This window comes from Haliotis rubra, unplaced genomic scaffold (genome assembly GCF_003918875.1).
Source record: "Haliotis rubra isolate DU_JTF1 unplaced genomic scaffold, ASM391887v1 Scf21, whole genome shotgun sequence".
NCBI classification, from domain to species: Eukaryota; Metazoa; Mollusca; class Gastropoda; order Lepetellida; family Haliotidae; genus Haliotis; species Haliotis rubra.
In genome coordinates, this window is record NW_025766114.1 from 3,381,976 (window position 1) to 3,403,964 (window position 21,989).

General features: G+C 41.2%; 1 protein-coding gene across 3 annotated transcripts in view; it reads right to left on the bottom strand.

Moving 5' to 3' along the window:
* Nucleotides 1–21,989, bottom strand: part of LOC124276565 (tyrosine-protein phosphatase 99A-like) — a 95,788-nt gene that overhangs the window by 44,142 nt on the left and 29,657 nt on the right. For all 3 annotated transcript variants that reach the window (XM_046712209.1, XM_046712208.1, XM_046712206.1), the window contains exons 3-7: nt 5,924–6,254; nt 4,516–4,524; nt 2,591–2,714; nt 1,737–1,921; nt 924–1,102 (exon numbers count right to left, since the gene is read on the bottom strand). In XM_046712209.1, coding sequence (XP_046568165.1) covers nt 924–1,102; nt 1,737–1,921; nt 2,591–2,714; nt 4,516–4,524; nt 5,924–5,963 — 537 coding nt within the window. In that variant the 5' untranslated portion in view covers nt 5,964–6,254. The remainder of the gene's footprint in view (nt 1–923; nt 1,103–1,736; nt 1,922–2,590; nt 2,715–4,515; nt 4,525–5,923; nt 6,255–21,989) is intronic.

Below are 21,989 nucleotides of genomic sequence, written 5' to 3' on the forward strand. Positions count from 1 at the left end.
ATTATCTCCCTTCTTTTTATCCAATCAGAGCACGTGTAACGTCGACTTAGATCCAGCTTGACTAATACAAACAAATGTGGGGCCACAAATGTCCCTCATCAGCAGGGAATTGTGTTGATGTGACACACAAGACATTTAATGGCTAGCTTGTCCATTGTCAACGAGGGCGATGGAGATGCCATTGCTCCGCCATTACATGACTGAGTTCTGTCTATAAGAAACGTTTGCGCATCGCGCAGGGGAAGAGGTTCTAGTTTTCCCGATGCATACGGAAATTACCGAGGCCTTGCGAATGATCACTATTGAAACAACGTCGCTGATTGCACAACTAAATCTGTTTGCAACCAATGACGAATCCTGAACACTCGCACCATGAAAGGGCTGTAAATCTATACTTACTATAGGTTAAAGAATGGTGTGGTGCTACAAACACTTTGTGTATACGGTCCCTGCAATTTAGCAAGTCGCCAAAGCTGACCACATTACATGACCTGTTCTAACCCAGCATCCCTACAGGCTAACAAATCTAAACTGATCTAAACCCTGAAATATCTAAACTGTGTTTCTAGTATACTTAGATTGACAATCAGATCGGAACATGTGTAGGGGCAGTGGGTAGCCTAATGGTTAAAGTGTTCACTTGTCACACCCGAAGCCCCAGGTTCAATTCCCACATGGGTACAATATGTGAACCCATTTCTGGTGTCCCTCTGCCGTGATATTACTTGAATATTGCTAAAAGCAGCGTAAAACTAAACTCACTGATTCTAACATTTGTACTATATTCGACATTAGACTAGGTTAGGTTAGACTGTTTGAAGCATGTAACACACTGATCACAGCCCTGTGGCTAAAAATGCAGTGATTAAGTATAGTGTGAACACATAAACTACACTGACTGTGAATATTCTCTGTTGACTTACATGTCTGGTTGGGTCCTCAAGACGAACTCTCTCCGGCTGCCCACCCTGGGCCTTGTAGGACAACTCATACCCCTTCAGTTCCCCATTCAGCTTATTCTTGGGTATGTGGCTCCACTTGACATGAACCTCGGTGCTGTCCGGACTGTCGGCCTTCACGTTGAACGGGGGTTCAGAGGGTGCTGGAGCAAGATCAACAAGGTCTTATAAACCATGCCCCAAACTACTGAATTTTCAAGTCTCATTGTCTTTCTGCATTATTTCCAGTGAGATTCAGACGCTATGAGAAAAGTGGCATCAACAGGGCTGATTGCTGATCACAAGACTTTGACCAGAGTCAGCTCAACTTGAAGTGAATGGAATGCCCATTTTAACATATGTGATGTGAAAACCCAATGGTAATAATTTGTCATAATGAAAAAGGTAAGACGTAGTGTGGATGATGAAGACCTGGGACTGGATGGTGATGTGGGTGATTCATGGTTGATGTAATGGTAATCAAGTAAACTGATCAACAAAAATATCAACTCCAGACATGGCCCTATTCCACAAAGCAATCTTAGTGCTAAGGTGACCTTATCTCCTGTACTTAACACTAGCTTACGATCATTGTAGCAGTAAGATCGTTTTGTGAATGATACTCAGAAGGGGAGGTAACTCTTCCAGCATTAGAACTAAACTGGTCTTTTCTCAAGGGGAAGTTGTGTTGAAAAACAAAATCTTAAATCTTCAACATGTTCAAGAATCTCCAAAAGTATTTCTGAATCAACAAATCTCACCTCCCCACCCCACCCCCACCCCCAATCCAATACTTACGTTCTTCTAATGTGAAAAACATATCACTGAAACTACTGTCTTCGCTGCGTCCAACCGCATTCTTGGCCCGAGCCTTGACCTGGTAGCAGGTGTGAGGGTTGAGCTCTCTCACGGTGATTTCCAGTGTTGACCCTCCCACCACCACATCCCGCTCCTCGGGGGGACCTTGAGTTGCTGTGCACTTACTGAAAACATGAACAACAGACAATCAGTGCTATTTTGTTTGATGGCACTGTCAGACATATTCCAGCTATATCACAGTGGTCTGAAAGTAATCTAGTCAGGTGAACCAGTTAGCTGTTTGATGCCACAGTAGCTCCAGTTATGCATGAAAATAATCACCAGTTAGCTGTCACAGTCAGACATATTCCAGCTACATCACAGTGGTCTGAAAATAATCTAGTCAGGTGAACCAGTCTGTTGTTCCTTGTCATGGTCACCATATTCCAGCTGTATCACTATAGACAGGAAATGATCTTGCTTGGAAAACAGTGGTCAATATCGATATTATGAGCAATGTTCACACCCTATGATCTTGATGAACCAAGTGAAAATAAGGAACCAAAAACATGTCGTCACCCATTACTTCAAGTACAATAAAGCTGCTTTAACTTTCAACCCAAAAAGGTAGTACGCGGTTTGTTGCTAACTTTGTTTCCTGAACATTTGAAAACGTTAATACACTAAGCCTAGCACAACCTTAGTTTAGTTAGCTTGTTTCACTAATCTGTCAACTCCCAAAATGGGTACGTGCACTAAAAATACACATGGAAAACAGAGGGTCTTTATTGAGTCATACAAAATCTCCTGAAGAGTGAAGTATTAATGATACTTTTAATACCAAAGTTACGCACCTAACATGGAGTATGTATACAGATATAGGACTGTTGTTATCCGAGGCACTCTTGTCCCAGGTGACCTTCACTTCTCGCGACTCAATGTTGAGGATTCTCGGCTTCCCTGGGGGACTCGGAACATCTACAACATAATCAACCAGCGTGAGCACAGTTTGACAGCATGTCAGCCTAACTATGAACAATATTGAAAACTTTGGTTGCTATGCACATATTCAAATACTTGTAAAATAATACACATGCAGTTAGAAAGGCATGGTATGTCTCTCGGCACATGGACAAATATGACAAAAATCATTTTCCCTCTCACTGTTTTTCAACTCGAACGCTTAAACTATCAAACTAAGATATACAAAATGTAGCACTCGTTCTGACTTGTTCTCTCAATATCACTAACAGACCTTGAATCAATGTCATTAAAATCAGATCTTCATGTTTGCACCAGTTTTGAGTGAATGAGTCATATTGTGGCGGTCTGTAAATATTGAAGTCTGGACCAGGCAATCCAGTGACCAAACAGCATGAGCATCAATCTATGCAGTTGGAATACATTGACATGTGTCAACCAAGTCAGTGAGCCTGACCACCCGATCCTGCTAGTAGCCTCTTACGGGGTTACAGAATATCTACTGTTTTGAGAGATCAATTAAATGACTGACAAAATCAACAGTATCCAATGAAGGACCAGCTTTACGGCACTTGAAAACAATGTTGACAAGGTTCTTGATCCAAAATATAAAAGCTGAAGAAAAAATAAAATGTGTGGAATATCTGATACATGGCTAAGCAGGAGTATATTTTCAATTTCAGATGTTTGAAACATTTGTTTTGTTCGAGGTTGCATCATTAGGAAACACATTCAGATGCTACAATTGGTCTGGTGAAAGGTCGTTATGACATAACCTGTAAAGGGACTTCTCCAGATCTTTGTGTAACTGTATCAAGCACAAACATCTGATTTTAATGAGAATTACTTTAAACAGATTAATAAATTCATAGCACCAAAGTTTTCTTCACACAATCAACAATTTCAAATGGTTCTTCACAATAAAATGATGATGGGAGGGTGAAGTGTACTGACATACAGAGCTGTTACCCATCGTCTACAATCTGTAGGGTGGACTGAACCATGGTTTGAAGGATGCAGTTCCCAAATAATGAATGCAAACAATCAAATTTAATTGAAAAATCTTATGACCATGATGAAATTCAACAACTCATAACCTAGTACTTTCATCAATTTTAGAAAGAAATGTAAAAAAGAAACATTTCGCATGCAGTTAAGGTTGATAACATAACTTATCAGTATGAACTTTCAGATACAATACCAAATTTATATACATTCTTTTAACTTACCATCTGACATATTTACGAAAGTTTTATTATTTTAAGAACTGGGTAATTAGGTGCTGGGTAAACCTGGGAATGATCTTAGTAAATAAATCCGTCGTAGGAAGTAAACCAAGACTGTTTGGAGACCAGCAAACCCATACCCACTACCCTAACTCTCGTAACACAGCCACTGGGTACCAGACCACGTTTCAATGTGCCATGCACCGATTACTACCTAAAAGGTCAAGGTCACATTGGCATCAGCTACCAGCTATCTAGAATAGTAGAAAGAGAGGTGTAAAGGCTGTGCAGAATTAAAACCTAATTCTAGTTTCTGACAGGATCATTTCAAGAAGACATTTTTTTACGACTGAGAAAAATGACAAGAAGTTGATGAGGAAAGAAGATGAAGACGCAAAGGTGCAAGGTGGTGATGGAGACTATCTGTGAACAATCTGTCATGCTCTCTCAAAATAACTGCACAGAATAAATTGATAGGCTGGAACACAAATGGTCAAATTAGAGTCAGGAAAGTTGTTTCAACAACAGACAGTGCAGACATGAAATTAGCCATGCTTGACACTCAGACTCACCCATCTTTTCTGTTATATAGCCGCAGGAGAATTATGGAATAAATTACAATCATTTCAGGGTTGTGGATTCAAACTAACACACTTTAAAAATACTGCCATTGTTTCAAGTAACTGACTGACTGACTGAGTTTAGTTTTCGCCGCTTTTAGCAATATTCCAGCAATATCACGGCAGGGGACACCAGAAATGGGCTGAACACATTGTGCCCATGTGGGGAATCGAACCCGGGGTCTTCAGCGTGACGAGCCAACGCTTTAACCACTAGGCTACCCCACCGCCCCTTCAAGTAACTATTTCCTTATCGATAGAAGTAGGCACAACTGTCACTTTTTTAAACTGTTAATTCTTCTAATATTCAAGATGTAAGTGGTTTAATAAGCATGCAATTTCAAAATCATATTCAGGTTCTAAAAGAATTGTTGTACTCTATCACTTACATACAAACGTTGGAAGTAATTCAGTCATTTTCAAAGCTAACCTACAAGTATCATATCTGTGTACTGCTTCACTCATTCACTGCGAATTCAGATTCGGAAGTCTTCTGTGTTTCTGCATGGTGCATTTTGTGATGAGAGATGAATTTAAGAAGAGTGAATGAGACAGTTTAGTTTGACACTGCTTTTACAGGGGGACACCAGAAATGGACTTCACACATTTTACCCATGTGGGGAATCGAACCCTGGTCTTCAGCATGACGAACGAACGCATTAACCACAAGGCTACCCCATCACCCCTAAGAAGAACTATGATTAATGCAACTGGCAATCACTGCATATCTGACATAGGTCCTCAACAGACCTTCAATTTGTCCATGTAAATCAGGGTTCTCTTTCACAAAGCCATTTAAGGTCTATGACTGTCATAGGTCAATATTAAGGTATTGGAGATACAATCATCTTAGCGCTAAGGAACCCTTTTGACATGGAGAGGTTGATACTAAAGAAACTACATCCAGACCTTCACCAGGCCATGGGAGCAGTCCCTGTTTTAAATCACACTTATATTGAGAAAAGGCTTGATAAAAATGTTAAAATTGACCACAGCAATAATTTCACGTTTCCTTCACCTTTCATAGTAATACTTCTTAACACCAGAAAACTAGAGTTTCAAGGAACAAGGCCTAGGAAAAATGTATATCCAGGTACATTTCATTCAAATCTTCATTAGTTTACTTACTCGATCTAGCTCTAGAAGAGACAAAGTTAACCTCTACCACATCTAGACCAAGGACCATAAATGCACCCCAGACAGTAGAATGCTGTCAAACCATTAAACTGGACACAAGGTAAAAGTTACAAAGTCCATTTAGTACAAGATAATCCTTCACAAGATCACCTTAAATTTTGTCCACAGAAACATATGGATATCTATTCCAACTTAAAATAATCAATAATTAATATTTACAAACCTTGAACAACTAAAATGCGTGTGACATTCCTTTCTTTCATTGATGCATTCTGGGAATCTTCAACGTACACTTTACACGTGTAGTTGGCCGTGTCTCTGACCCTGACCGTGTACAACACCAGACTGTGATCTTCCAATATATCCGTCTTGTCCTTGTATGCCGGGTCGGCAAAGTTGATCTTCTTGCTGTTTCCCTTCGATGCGAAGAAGACGCCATTCTTATACCACAGGATCCCTCCCACCTTCTCGTCTCCCCCGAACTTTGGTGCATTTCAGCGTCACATTGTTGTCTGTCGTTGCATGTATTTTAATGTCTTCACCCACTGTCACACCTGAAACAAAATAAAAAATGTAATTATCCCTCGATGAGAACTCCTTGCAGAATGAGTGAGTGAGTTTAGTTTTACGATGCTTTTAGAACTATTGCAGCAATATCATGACAGGGGACACAAATGGATTTTTCACACATTGTACCCATGTGGAGAATCGAACCTGGGTCTTCAGCATGAAGTGAAGTTACCGGACACCAAAACTGCAATGAATTAAGCGTCTATTCATCTCATTCGATACCATCAAGTTGAATTTCAGCATGTTCATACATGACCTTTAGTCGTCTACAAAATTAGGGGTCAAGGTGACACCAATAATTAATTCTAAAGAGATCCTGTAAAGAAATGAAAAGATAAAAGGTACTGTAAGCAGTGATATTTATGTTATGCATCCATTCTACCCATGAAGATCTGGGTTAGAATTGGTCTTCAGCAACCCATGCTTGTCCATAAGAGGTGACTAACGGGGATTGGGTGGTCAGGTTCACTGACTTGGTTGACACATGTCATCGTATTCCAATGGCGTAGATCAATGCTGTTGATCACTGGATTGTCTGGTTCAGACTCAATTATGTACAGGCCATCACCATATAGCTGGAATATTTCTGAGTGTGGCATTAAACGACAAACCAACCAACCAACCAACAGTTTTGAGACTAGTGCCGTAAAGGAGCTCCTTCATTGGATAATGTTGACTTCCTGTTCGACACTTAATCGATCTCTCAAAACTGAAGCAAGCATAAAGAATTGATTGAATTAACACAAGTCATTGTATCCCAATTATGTAGATTGATGCTCATGCTGTTGATCACTGTTTGATCCAGACTCAATTATTTACAGACCACCACATAGAGCTGGAATATTGCTGAGTGCAGCATTATACAACAAACACAAAAAAATCTAGACATCCATTCTTGACACTTGTGTGTACAGGACATGTCATGACAGATTAACTACAAAAATATAAAAGAAATCGGGTCTTCTTTATTCACTCTTTTAGTAGTATATATCAGTCCTTTTTCTAAAGCAGTCATGCAGTCATGACATTAAATGTTCATAACAAAACCATAGAGATCATAACGTTTGAAACTATAGTTAAAATAACGTACAGATACTGTTTTGAAATAGTGTCCATGCTTTGGGTCAACATGACACAATAATGTCAAACATTCACATTAAAATCAACAACAGGATGCCAAACTGCTGACTCAGCCAATCCTTCATACTCCTACCACAATCACTAAATTTCAATTTGAGCAATCAGAATATACATTTTCATCAGAAGCCTTCGCAACTTTTGTACAAAAAATCCCACCAAATCCATTGTAATAAGCTGCTTTTAGTCTGGGACTCGTTAATGGTGAATGAATGATTCATGACTTAATTCCCCGGTTGAATGTGAAGTGTGTCAGCAGAGAGGGACGGAACGAGATTCATGTTCAGGCTGATACAGTGTACTGTGAACCCCTTGGGGAGGTCGAGTAAGAATACAGTTCACCTATCAGGGCTCGATTTAGTGCTTTGTTACTTGCACTGGTGCAACCCAATATTAGTTATTAGTCTAACTTGCACCAGGTGCAAGTCAATTTTTTAGTGGGTAAACTTCTGAATAAAACATCTAAATAATTCAATAGCATATTTCTTATATTACATATTGCAATAAAAACAGTGCAATTGGAATTTGACAGGTGCAGCTGGGTGTTTATCTTAGGTTGCACATGGTGCAAGTGGGTTAACATCTCTTAAATCGAGCCCTGCCTATGCTTGCTGTAAGAGGAGACATAACAGCATTCATACAGATTACCAGCAATCACAATAAAGGCTTTTTGGGGGGCTTTTCAAGGCAAAATCAACAATTTTAAGGTGAGGTGAGGTGAAATGGGGTTAACGTTAATGACCGGGCATCAAACCCGCTACCTTTCGCTCTCAGGGCGGACGCTCTAACCACTACACCACCAAGGCGGTCAACAAGTTTAAGACCATAGAAACACATATAACACATAAGTAGGTGAATACACACAAGGTTGGTCAAATGTGGGACCGACTGTCAGGGGGAGATAACTCATGGCTCAGTCAATAAGTTTAGGAAACTATAGAAACACATAACACATAAGTAGGGAATACACACAAGGTTGGTCAAATGTGGGACCAAACATCCAAGGGTTACTAATAACTCTTAGGTACATCGCTGCACTGGGAAAACTTTGCTTTGTGATGGAGATTAATGAACATCTACTGCCATTGCAAGGTATTTTTTATTATGTTTTAGTTTCCTGTAAAATCATAACTTGAGAAGTTTGCTAAATATAGGACCATTTAGATTAAATCATTGGCAATTAGGGCCTTTTCAAGGTTAAAACAAATTATGGGATTTGTGGGGTAAACTGTCCAAATTTCAAGCTGTTTCAAGCCCGTGCGAACCCTGCAAAATGAATCAGGCTCCGGTTATAACCTAATAGCATGAACTGTTGCTCATTATATCAGTCACTGGTTTTTCTGGCCCAGATTTGAACACTTATAGATTGGCATCATGCAGCTGACATAATACTGATTGTGGCATTTTAACCACAAACAAACAAATACAGAATACTGAGATTCTCCAGTCTCCAGTCAAGATACATTTACCGTTCAAAATAAATACTGCCTACAAGGACAGAAAATAGCAAAATATATTTTATGCACACCAAGATCACTCTGTCCTGCCCTAATGCAGTCTGCGGTGTACTGTGTAGTGGTTAGAGCGTCCGCCCAGAGAGCAGAAGGTCGCGGGTTCGATCACCAACCGCGTCATACCAAAAGACGTTAAAATATGGTACTTGTTGGTCCCTGCCTGGCGCTCGGCATTAATGGGTACAACAAGGACTGGTCGGCTCGGAGTCAGTATAATGTGTCTGAGAGGGGTATTCATGCTTCACTGCGGCATGGTATTTCAGTGGGCTAGCATTATAAAACCAGCTTAAGTCTGGGCTAGTACAAGCAGCCGCACATGCACATACACATGCATGCACGTCGTAATATGAGCGAAATATTCTCAAGCACGACGTAAAACCCAATTTCCCCTCACCTCACCTCACCTGCAGTGTACTGAGGTAGAGTGAGTGAACCAGTCGGGTATTACACTGCTTTTAGGAATATTTCAGCAATATCATGGCATGGGACACCAGAAATGGGCTTCACACATTGTACCCATATGGGGAATGGAACCATGTCTTCGGGCATGATGAGCGAACGCTTTAACCACAAGGTTACCCAACCGCCTCGTATTGAGGTAGAGGTCCAGACCACTCTATCCTACAGCTCTAAAACACCACTCTATCCTATCCCAGTGCTGTACTGTGGTACAGCTCTGAAAACCACTCTATCCTATCCCAGTGCTGTACTGTGGTATAGCTCTGAAAACCACTTTATCCTGTCCCAGTGCTGTACTGTGCTACAGCTCTAAAACACCACTCTATCCTATCCCAGTGCTGTACAGCTCTGTGCTGTACTGTGGTATAGCTCTGAAAACCACTTTATCCTGTCCCAGTGCTGTACTATCCCAGTGCTACTGTGGTATAGCTCTCCCAGTGCTGTAAACACCACTCTATCCTATCCCAGTGCTGTACTGTGGTACAGCTCTGAAAACCACTCTATCCTATCCCAGTGCTGTACTGTGGTATAGCTCTGAAAATCACTCTATCCTATCCCAGTGCTGTACTGTGGTATAGCTCTGAAAACCACTCTATCCTATCCCAGTGCTGTACTGTGCTACAGCTCTGAAACACCACTCTATCCTATCCCAGTGCTGTACTGTGGTACAGCTCTGAAAACCACTCTATCCTATCCCAGTGCTGTACTGTGGTATAGCTCTGAAAACCACTTTATCCTGTCCCAGTGCTGTACTGTGGTACAGCTCTGAAAACCACTCTATCCTATCCCAGTGCTGTACTGTGGTATAGCTCTGAAAACCACTCTATCCTGTCCCAGTGCTGTACTGTGGTATAGCTCTGAAAACCACTTTATCCTGTCCCAGTGCTGTACTGTGGTATAGCTCTGAAAACCACTTTATCCTATCCCAGTGCTGTACTGTGCTACAGCTCTGAAACACCACTCTATCCTATCCCAGTGCTGTACTGTGCTACAGCTCTGAAACACCACTTTATCCTATCCCAGTGCTGTACTGTGCTACAGCTCTAAAACACCACTCTATCCTATCCCAGTGCTGTTAACAGCAGTGTACTGAGGTAGCGACTAAGATATCTCAAGCCTATCTGCAACAAGACTGATTTTTGCAGCCTCCTTTTGTACTAATGAAACCTAATTTCTTTATTTTCCTGAAATCATGTTACTGCCTGATCAATAACTATACAATAATCCCACCTGATCTGTACCGCTGGTGACAGTACACGTGTAACGTCCAGTAATGCCGTAGTACTACCCACTCTACTACAGCCTAGCCAGTCTATGCATACAAATGGAAATTAATAGCTGGACTGACCATGCTGGGCTGACCATGCTGGGCTGTGTTAGTGACACTATCTCCACTGAGGGCCATTTGGCAGAGATGTGATAATACTAACAGTATCTGAACCTCTGGCCCAGACAGACACTGGCGAGTACACGACTAAGTATTGATTACATGATTGAATTACATGCCTTAAATCCAAGACTGGCTACTGACTGCTGCCATGTCTCACTGACTCTTGTGGGGGAGGGAGAGTTGGTGGTACAGGCAGTCTGTGAGGAGGGAGAGTTGGTGGTACAGGCAGTCTGTGGGGAGGGAGAGGTGGTGGTACAGGCAGTCTGTGGGGAGGGAGAGTTGGTGGTACAGGCAGTCTGTGGGGAGGGAGAGGTGGTGGTACAGGCAGTCTGTGGGGAGGGAGAGTTGGTGGTACAGACATTCTGAGGGGAGGGCGAGTTGGTGGTACAGGCAGTCTGTGGAGAGGAAAAGTGCCTTGAACAGACATTTTGTGGGGAGGGGAGTAATGCTAGTACTGACATTCTGTGGAGAGGGGAGTATTCCTAGTACAGACATTCTGTGGGGAGTTGAAAGTAGCACCTTGAACGTGGAGATGTGTTAGAAACCTTGAATGTTAAATCAGAGAAGGTAGCACCTTGAACAGTCACATTCTGTTGGAAGGATAGGGCAGTACCTTGAACAGACATTCTGAGGGGAGTAGAAGGTAGCACCTTGAAAAGACATTCTGTTGGGACAAGAAGGTAGCACATTCAACAGATATTCTGTTGGGACAAGAAGGTAGCACCTTCAACAGACATTCTGTCGGGACAAGAAGGTAGCACATTCAATAGACATTCTGTCGGGACAAGAAGGTAGCACATTCAATAGACATTCTGTTGGGACAAGAAGGTAACACCTTCAACAGATATTAGGCTGGGACAAGAAGGTAGCACCTTCAACAGATGTTCTGTTGGGACAAGAAGGTAGCAGCTTCAACAGATGTTCTGTTGGGACAAGAAGGTAGCACTTTCAACAGACATTCTGTTGGGACAAGAAGGTAGCACCTTCAACAGACATTCTGTTGGGACAAGAAGGTAGCACTTTCAACAGACATTCTGTTGGGACAAGAAGGTAACACCTTCAACAGATGTTCTGTTGGGACAAGAGGGTAGCACCTTCAACAGACATTCTGTGGGGACAAGAAGGTAGCCCCTTCAACAGATGTTCTGTTGGGACAAGAAGGTAGCACCTTCAACAGACATTCTGTTGGGACAAGAAGGTAGCACTTTCAACAGACATTCTGTTGGGACAAGAAGGTAACACCTTCAACAGACATTCTGTCGGGACAAGAAGGTAACACCTTCAACAGATATTCTGTTGGGACAAGAAGGTAACACCTTCAACAGATATTCTGTTGGGACAAGAAGGTAACACCTTCAACAGACATTCTGTTGGGACAAGAAGGTAACACCTTCAACAGACATTCTGTTGGGACAAGAAGGTAGCATCTTCAACAGATATTCTGTTGGGACAAGAAGGTAACACATTGAAAAGACCACAAGGAAGCACCTTGAACATTAGACACATGAATGGCCATAATTAGGATGAGACACGAAAGTAAAGAGAGTAAGCAAACATCAAACTTTGATAACCTGTCTTCACCCAAAAGACGTAGGAAGAACTATTTGGTGCAACAACGAAGGCACTGTGGATACCCACTGATGCTTGATACAGTAAGTGGAGGATAATAGGGGCCTTGAAAGTGAAATGGACTAAAGCCTTCTCACTGCGTGAGCTTACGACCAGGCATGGTCATTATCTGCAGCCTAATGGCAGATTTACTCAAGTCAATAGAAGACCACATTCCCATCATTCTGCCTGTCTCACTTGAATTCACGGAACAAACCTATGGCTGATATTAATTCATTCTTGCCCTGAGAGACATGTTTGTTATCAAATATTTATGTATTATCATCTACAATGTATTTAGAATGTCTTTTTAAAAATTCAAATGTGTTTCAATGTTCAAAATGCCAAGGCCATGAAATTCCTTCAAATCTAATGCACTAAATGCTACATATTAGAAAAAACTGTTACCTTGGTGATGTGGATGTACAAAAATTCAATTATGAATGAGCGAGTGTGGTTTAATGTTGCTTTTAGCAATATTCCAGCAATATCACGACAGGGACACCAGAAATGCTTCACACATTGCACCCATGTGGGGAATCAAACCTGGGTCTTCAGCGTGACTAGTGAACGCTTTAACCATTAGGCTACCCACCACTGCAAATCAATTATCAGACTCTCGTTAACCTTGTATACATAGTCAAACACTGGTTTGACGTGTCAAACTTACATTTTTCTTCTTCTTTTTTTTTAAAAGATCTTCAATTATGAATGAGCGAGTGTGGTTTAATGTTGCTTTTAGCAATATTCCAGCAATATCACGACAGGGACACCAGAAATGCTTCACACATTGCACCCATGTGGGGAATCAAAACCTGGGTCTTCAGCGTGACTAGCGAACGCTTTAACCACTAGGCTACCCACCACTGCAAATCAATTATCAGACTCTCGTTAACCTTGCATACATACAGTCAAACACTGGCGTGTCAAACTAAACTTTGACGTGTCAAACTTACATTTTTCTTCTTTTTTTTTTAAAAAGATCTTTTTATTTCAGAAAGCCCTGTTACAAGGGAGGGGGTGGGGTTGGCAGTGAAGCAGAAACCCCCATTGAGAGATTGGAAAGTTTCTTAAGACATTAAACAAGCATATTGCATTCACTCACAATCACACTGACAGAATAGGTAGTAAATAACATTAAGTAGATAGTATATAAGGAAAAATGACTAGCTAATGATGGATGAAATGACACTTTGATGTTATGCACTGTGATATAGATTTGGGTGAGAATAGTTTATCATATTTTGCTTGTGCAAAACCTCAAATAACAAACTGTTTAGGCTGGTCTCATCAACTTTATCACTATGATGTTTAATTGAACCTAAAATATATTCAGCTTTCATTTAGACAACATTTCAAAAATGATGTCATTACTTCTGTGACATGCGAAGACCTGAACTAGAATTGGTCTTCAGCAACCCATGCTTGTAGTAAGAGGCGACTAACGGGATCGGGTGGTCAGGCTCGCTGACTTGGTTGACACATGTCATCATATCCCAATTGCGTAGATCGATGTCCATGCTGTTGATCACTGGATTGTCTGGTCTAGACTTTATTATTTACAGACCTCCATCATATAGCTGGAATATTGCTAAGTGCGGTGTTAAACAACAAACAAACAAATAATCATTACTCTTGTAAAGACCACTACAGTAATGTAACACTTCTCATTACGGTGAGAAAGTAACATTTTGTACTTTGCTCTTGAGGCGACACTCTCTAGAGACAGGGGGCGGTGGGGTAGCCTAGTGGTTAAAGCGTTGACTCGTCACGCCCAAAACCCGGGTTCGAATCCCCACATGGGTACAATGTGTGAAGCCCATTTCTGGTGTCCCCCGCCGTGATGTTGCTGGAATATTGCTAAAAGCGGCATAAAACCAAACCCAGTCAGTCAGTCTAGAGACAGAAACTAGAGTATATATTTAACATAACAACCAGACTCAATCCATCCCTCTCTAGTCCCACGCTTCCCAACCCTACACCTCAACCCAACTCACCCCGTTCTCAATCCTAGGATGATATTTTATAAAAGATTTAATTTTACCCTTAATACTTGAGTGATCCTGTTTGATAATTTTCTTTGATCCATAAAACATACAAGGTATTGTGTCTACTACCTCAGTCTATATTCAGATATTATGAAATTCTGATTCAGTCAGGCATAATACGTACAACTGACATTTTTTTTTAGGCTTTCAGGTTTTATGATTAATCCATGAAATGCTGCCTAGATTTTAGACAAAATAACTGAGATGGAACTGAAAATATAGGATGAGAAAAGTGTACATTCGTAACTTCACTGATATGAACTTCAATACTATAATCAAATGATTCAGATGAGCGTGTAAGGATTGACAAAAACAATAGATCACTCCTAGTCCTAGCTTTATCACACATGAGGAAGTTTGATTGCAACCAAAATGAAATGGACTTCAACACTATAATCACATGATTCAAATGACTGATTTTTTTTATAAATACAATTGGATATGGTTTGAGACTGCAATGAACTGCTCTCGAAAACAAGGACAACTGGCTCCCCACTTTATCACAAATAGGACGGTTAAAATTGATCTCTTCAAATCCTGAAACTTGAAACTTATCTGCAGTTCAGAAAACAACTTTATAAGCATAAAGAAGACAACAATGTCATCCTGGGAACTATACATTAGGCTAGTGTTCCCGAGGTATCCTGCTCTACCAGGTGAATCTAAATTGAAAACATTGAACACTCAGGGCTATAGCAACCCATGACATTCATACTGAGTCATAATGCTTTGATTATGTTACATGAGGGTGTCCGAGTGTTGCTACAGTAAACATTTAATTCCAGTAATAGTCATTATCTTATTTTAAAATATTCCACAAAATATCAACTAAAATCCAAATCCAGAACACTGAAGCCAATCTACGGTTTGAAATCATTCTGGATAACAGTGGGATACCACAGATTTCTATTTCTATTCTCAGGGTTTCTGAGACTTACTTACTATTACTTACTATGTTCATATATACATAGTATATAAATAAATAGATTCACATGAACATATTCAAACACTACTGTCACTGTGACCCTAGTCTATCCTTGGGTTGGTGGGGTAGCCTTGTGGTTAAAGCGCTCTCTGTCACGCTGAAGACCCGGGTTCGATTTCCCAAATGGGTACAAAGAGCAAAAAACATTTCTGGTGTCCCCTGCTGTGATATTGCTGGAATATTGCTAAAAGAGGTGTAAACCCAAACTCACTCACTCACTCACTAGTCTATCTCCATGACCCAAGTGTGTCACCGTGACCCTAGATGATGAATTAATAACGAACCCAATGAAAGTCCACAATGACTTGATAAGTCTAATTTTAGGATTACTCTGGGCTCCATTGGGATTTCCTTATTATTTTGCAGACATATATTTCATAATAAGATAACTGTATTTCCGGGACTAAATGTCAGTCCACTGTGACCCAGCTATGCATTCAAGGCTTACGGTCCCAAGCATCAGAACCGTGAGAAATGACCCCCTCCAACTGGAAACCAACAATCATACAAGCCAGTAGACTGGTTCCCAGCGTGCATGTCGTGTCATCATTATTATCTAGGAATAGAGCACATAAACTCAACTTCAATCAGGCCAGGCTAGGATTGTGTGTTTGCCTGATAGAACCTGACTGGTAGTTACAAGGCAGAGATCAAAGCCTGGTTTTATTATGGATGAGTTTCGAGCTGCACTGACGAGGCATGGGAGGGAAGGATGGGGTTATTGAATCACCCATGGTCAAGTAGGCCGAGCTGGAGCATTCACAGGGTTAGAGCGTATGGTGATTGGAGGTACCTAATAAAGATGGATTTGTGGATTTAGGGAGCTTATTCTTGAGGAAAAGAGTTGGTTTTGTTCAATATCGAATAGTTGGGTTTGCGTGAATGAATCCTCCTTGCTAGCATTGTGCCTGATTGGTCTAGAGAAAAATGACAATACTGCCCGAAATAGAAAAATGTGTTCCTTTATTCCATGATAAAAGGGGCAGACAACTCATACCCTTCTCTGTTATCTTCTTATGTTATCGACATGGCACAATTTATGATTTATGAACGACATAATAGTGATTTCAAGGAGAAGAGAACTTGTTTGGCAAATGGACCAGTGAGTAATCACAAGGGAGACATTTTACATTTGTAGGCAATAAATTGAGGTAAATGAGAATCATTGCTCCATTTGCTTGTATTGTTGTACTCTTACGCTGCACACAGCAATATTCCAGCTATAATATGGCAGCAGTCTGTAAATAATCAAATCTGGAACAGAAAATCCAGTGATAAACAATATGAGCACCGATCTACACAATTGTTCGTATACAATAACAATTCTCAACCTAATCAGTGTCAGCCTGACCACCCGATTCCGCTAGTTGCCTCTTATGAAAAGAATAGGGCGCATAAGATATTATCTTACCTCACACATAAATGTCGCTTTCTGATTGGCTGAGTGCCCTTCTATTATTTTCAATGTACCCCACTTACAAGCGAGTAACATTTCAATGTACCCCGCTGTCAATGGCAACTCATTTGGTACTTTGTGGTAGTAAATCTATATCTTGAATTACATTGAATCACTTATGATGTAAGGAAATTACCGATGTTTTGCGAATGCAAATTGATGGAAGGGAGATAACTCTAAATCTGTTTTTCTTGTCAGCAAAATAACATAAAGGTGTTCGGTAAGATAAATACGTTGTTCACTGGTCCCTCGGGCTCCATGGGTTGATGTACCCTTGATGTTTGTTTCTGTTCCCTGAGTCCGAAGGGCCCCCCTCGTGACCAGTGAACAACTTATATTGTCAAACAAATTCATGTATTAGTTTGGTTTGGGTGTTGTTTAATGCCGCACTCAGCAATTCGCGGCTAAATGATGGCGGTCTGTAAATAATCCAGTCTTGAGAAGACAGTTCAGTGATCAACAGCATGAGCATCATTCTACCCATTTGGGATACAATCGTTGCTGAAGATCAAAACCCGGATCAACAGTTAAGCATCGTTCTACGCATTTGGGATACAATCATTGCTGAAGATTCAAAACCGGATCAACAGTTAAGCATCGTTCTACGCATTTGGGATACAATCATTGCTGAAGATTCAAAACCGGATCAACAGTTAAGCATCTTTCTACGCATTTGGGTTACAATCATTGCTGAAGATCAAAACCCGGATCTTCTCGAGTCCATTTCTGAATTAAGTTGGGTTGGTATTGCTCTTGGCTCTGTCTCGATCCATTGTAACTATAGATGTTCAACATAACAAAACCTCCCAACACATGCATACACATACGCCATAACAGGACTCTCATAATGTCCTATCCCCCCAACAACTCCCCTCCCCATTCACACACAAACATACACACACACAACATAACAGGACTCCATCTCTCATAATGTCCCCTACCACCCCAACAACTCCCCTCCCCATCACACAAACATACACACACACAACATAACAGGTCTCCATCTCTCATGTCCTACCACCCCCAACAACTCCCCTTCCCCTATCACACACAAACATACACACACACAACATAACAGGACTCCATCTCTCATAATGTCCTACCACCCCCAACAACTCCCCTCCCCTATCACACACAAACATACACACACACAACATAACAGGACTCCATCTCTCTCAACATGTCCTCCCTCCCAACACTGGTCTCCCTACTGCATTACCTCCCTGAGAGAGATAGCAGGAGATAATGAAAGGGCAGTGCAGTGATTGCCAGGGAGCAAGTCAGTTGACTCTTTCCCATGCCGTAATTACTCCCGGCTGGTTTCACCCTCAGGAGAGGCAGTCACATCATTCAGGATTCATCTTTTCATCAAACTAACTCAGATATTTGTCCTTCCTTGTGATACAGTGAATGAGTGACTTTAGTTTAACGTCGCACTAAATTCCAGCTATATGGCGGCTGTCTGTAAATAATCGAGTCTGGACCAGACAATCCAGTGATCAACAGCATGAGCATCGATCTGCTCTATTGGGAACCGATGACATGTGTCAACCAAGTCAGCGAGCCTGACCACCCGATCCCGTTAGTCGCCTCTTACGACAAACATAGTCGCCTTTTGTGGCAAGCATGGGTTGCTGAAGACCTACCCAGGATCTTCACGGGTCGCTTAATTATAAACAGCTATGATCTCAAATGACAATGGTCAGCATGGCCTGCACTGTATATCACCGATTTGAAATGTAGATGACCACTGTGGCCTTGTGGTTAATCTTAGCTTTTGCTCGTCATGCCGAAGGCCCAGGTTCGATTCCCCACATGGGTACAACGTGTGAAGCCCATTTCTGGTGTCCCCCACCATGATATTGCTGGAATATTTCTAAAAAGCGGCGTAGAACCATGCTCAGTCAGGGTGGAAGAGGAGTGAAGGGTTGGGGTTTACACCTGTAGATGTGTACGAGACACCAATACATCCAATTGTTGTGAGGCCCTGTGTGGTTATCATTAAGGCGGTGGGTCTTTTCTGACCTATTCCAACCCTTATTGGCACAATGTCAAGAAGACACACTTCAATAGTGAAAGGGCAGCGAAAGCCATGGCCAGTAAATCTGATACAGGATTTTCTCGGATTAGACTCAAATAAAAAAGCGTGAAAACTCACTCACTCACACACCGACTACTCCATGCTAAACACTAATGGCCATGGACTACCAAGGTGACTATTTCAACCGGGTGCTACAGGTACAAATACTATCAGTAAATTTTTACACAGGTTTCTCAGTCCAGCAGGTTTTGTAATTGCGCACACGTAATTCAATTTACCCATGCCAACAACCAAAGACAGACAACAGTCCTCGCTCATGTAGGTCCTCCAGGATTCTCTCGTACACTATGTACACACCACAAACATGGGACTCCCCCGGTCGTGAATAATAGATAGCTTACAGCCTGATGCCATAAGCTGATCTGATTTGGGTAATAAAAACTGGTTCACATCAACAGCCAGATGAACATTTCAAGAGGATGAGGTTTTTTTATGTCACCATCCGCAACTATTTCAAACATTAAAGGTGCCTATCTGTGGGATATCTTGCTGAAATGGAATTTCACTGCATGATTTGGATTGTGATTGGTGCTGATTGGGCATAGAATTAAAAGAGTCATTCATGCAAATAATTAATTCCAAAGTAATGAAAGATGGAAACTTTTGATGCACTGTATCATGTTATACACCAGCTGCGTTAATGGAAATACACAATTAACTTTTCACCTGCAATCCATTACAATTATTGTTCTAATCTCAACAAGAAATTATCATTGATATTTCGATTGCAGTATAAACACATCCTTCAGGTTGACAAAAAGACATTTTACAACACCAGTCTGTAACTACACTGGATAAATTGGAACAATGTTTGAAATTAATAGTGGGGATTATCTGTGAAAATATTCATGGTAACTTCTCATCATAACAGTGAGTGAGTGAGTGAGTGAGTGAGTGAGTGAGTGAGTGAGTGAGTGAGTGAGTGAGTGAGTGAGTGAGTGAGTGAGTGAGTGAGTGAGTGAGTGAGTGAGTGAGTGAGTGAGTGAGTGAGTGAGTTTGAATTAACGTTTTTGAATTAACGACATGCTTTGGGAGAACATCTTGAAGTGAAGAAGATGTTAGACCACAAGTATATATTGGGTGCTGACAAACCAAGAATCATTAATAGTAGCGGCGACCGATTATTTATACAAACAAACTTCCTGAGAGAATAAGTGAAACAAACAAAGTCCTCTATCACCTTAGGCTTTCTTCCGACATCAGGATGACACTGATTCTAAAATATTCAGGTGTTAACCAAGTCACTTAACATAGTGAGTGAGTGAGTTTAGTTTTACGCCACACTCCACAATATTCCAGCTACTAGTATATGGCGGCAGTCTGTGAATATTCGAGTCTGGACCAGACAATCCAGTGATCAACAGCATGATCATCGATCTGCGCAATTGGGAACTGATGACATGTGTCATCAAAGTCAGCGAGCCTGACCACCCGATCCCGTAAGTCGCCTCTTACGACAAGCATAGGTTACTGAACGCCAATATTTTCACCCGGACCTTCACGGGTCACTTAACATAGACCCATAAAGATGCGAATTAGAATTGATCACCAGCAACCTATTCTTGTCGCAAGAGGCGACAAATGTGACCGGGTGGTCAGGCTGATGCATGTCATCGTATCCCAATTGAATAGATGACAATCACTGGATAGTCTGGTCAGATCAGATGATCAGATGATAGTCTGGACAGATCATTTACAGACTGTTGTCACATAGCTGGATAGTTGCTGAGTGTGGCGTTTAACATCAATCAAACATGCATGTAAATTCATTCTCTCAACAAAAACAAGGTAAGTCACAGACTGTTACAAAAAATTCCACATTTTGCATAAACTCAACATCGAGTCACCATCAATTCTTTGCCTGGCATCTGCCAACATTTATGATATTGATTTTCAGCATGCAGTCACCATCTCTAAATACAACATTCTGCATGTGTTGAGCGATTTATCTCACAAATGTACATCTCTAGAATTTCATCCCAGCACACGTTATGTAGTCTTATGCAACACATCCCCACATCTCATGCCCCCCTCAACATATTACTTAGCCAATCATGCAATCCCCAGGACGACGACATCTAATATTCATGTAAATTTTGCATTATGTTCTTTCGCTGTATCTGACGAACGGAAGGATGCTGGCTGTGAAAACAGGCGACCATGAAACACTCCAAGCAACTTCCTCGACGCCTGGAGTACAATATTGATCTTTTCTTACTATTACATGAATGGTGGGCAGTTTTTCAGATGAACCTCAGCGAGATCCCACTACATAAAGCAAGGAGTAACACTTGATGCAGACAGGTTGAACGTATCCATTTTACACTTACACACCATAACAATAAGCGTAACCATTCTTCTTAGAGGCATTAAATTCAGAAATGAGCCCAAGGGATAGAGTTAAAATACATAATACCCACTTGGAAATGTGAACAAGGTTTTATGCCGCTTTTAGCAATATCCTAGTAATATCGTGGTGGGGGACATCAGAAATAGGCTCCACATATTGTACCCATGGGGGGAATCGAACCCGCGCCGTTGGCTTGATGAGTGAACGCTTTAACCAGTAGGCTACCTCACCACCCCCTTATGTTCTAGTAGAGAAATTATATTTCATAGTATGTGGATAATCGAACTCGGGTGTTAAGCTACCCAACCGCCTTCTTGGAAACATGAGCATCGTTTTACGCAACTGAGATACGACGACATGTGTCAACCAAGTCAGTGAGCCTGACCACTCATTAGTCGCCTCTTACGACAAGTATGGGTTGCTGAAGATCAATTCTAAACCGGATCTTCACGGGTATGGCCTTATGTATCCAATACCAAAGTTACATATTGAAGATCTCTTGAACACTGACATAGCCCAAAAAAATGGACAGTTAGATATCGAAGTGATTTTGAACACTGTTCATACTGCACTGAACAATATTCCAGCTGTACGGTGGTGGTCTGTAAATAATTAAGTCTGGACCAGACAATCCAATGATCAATATCGATGCCACATATTGGAATTCCATA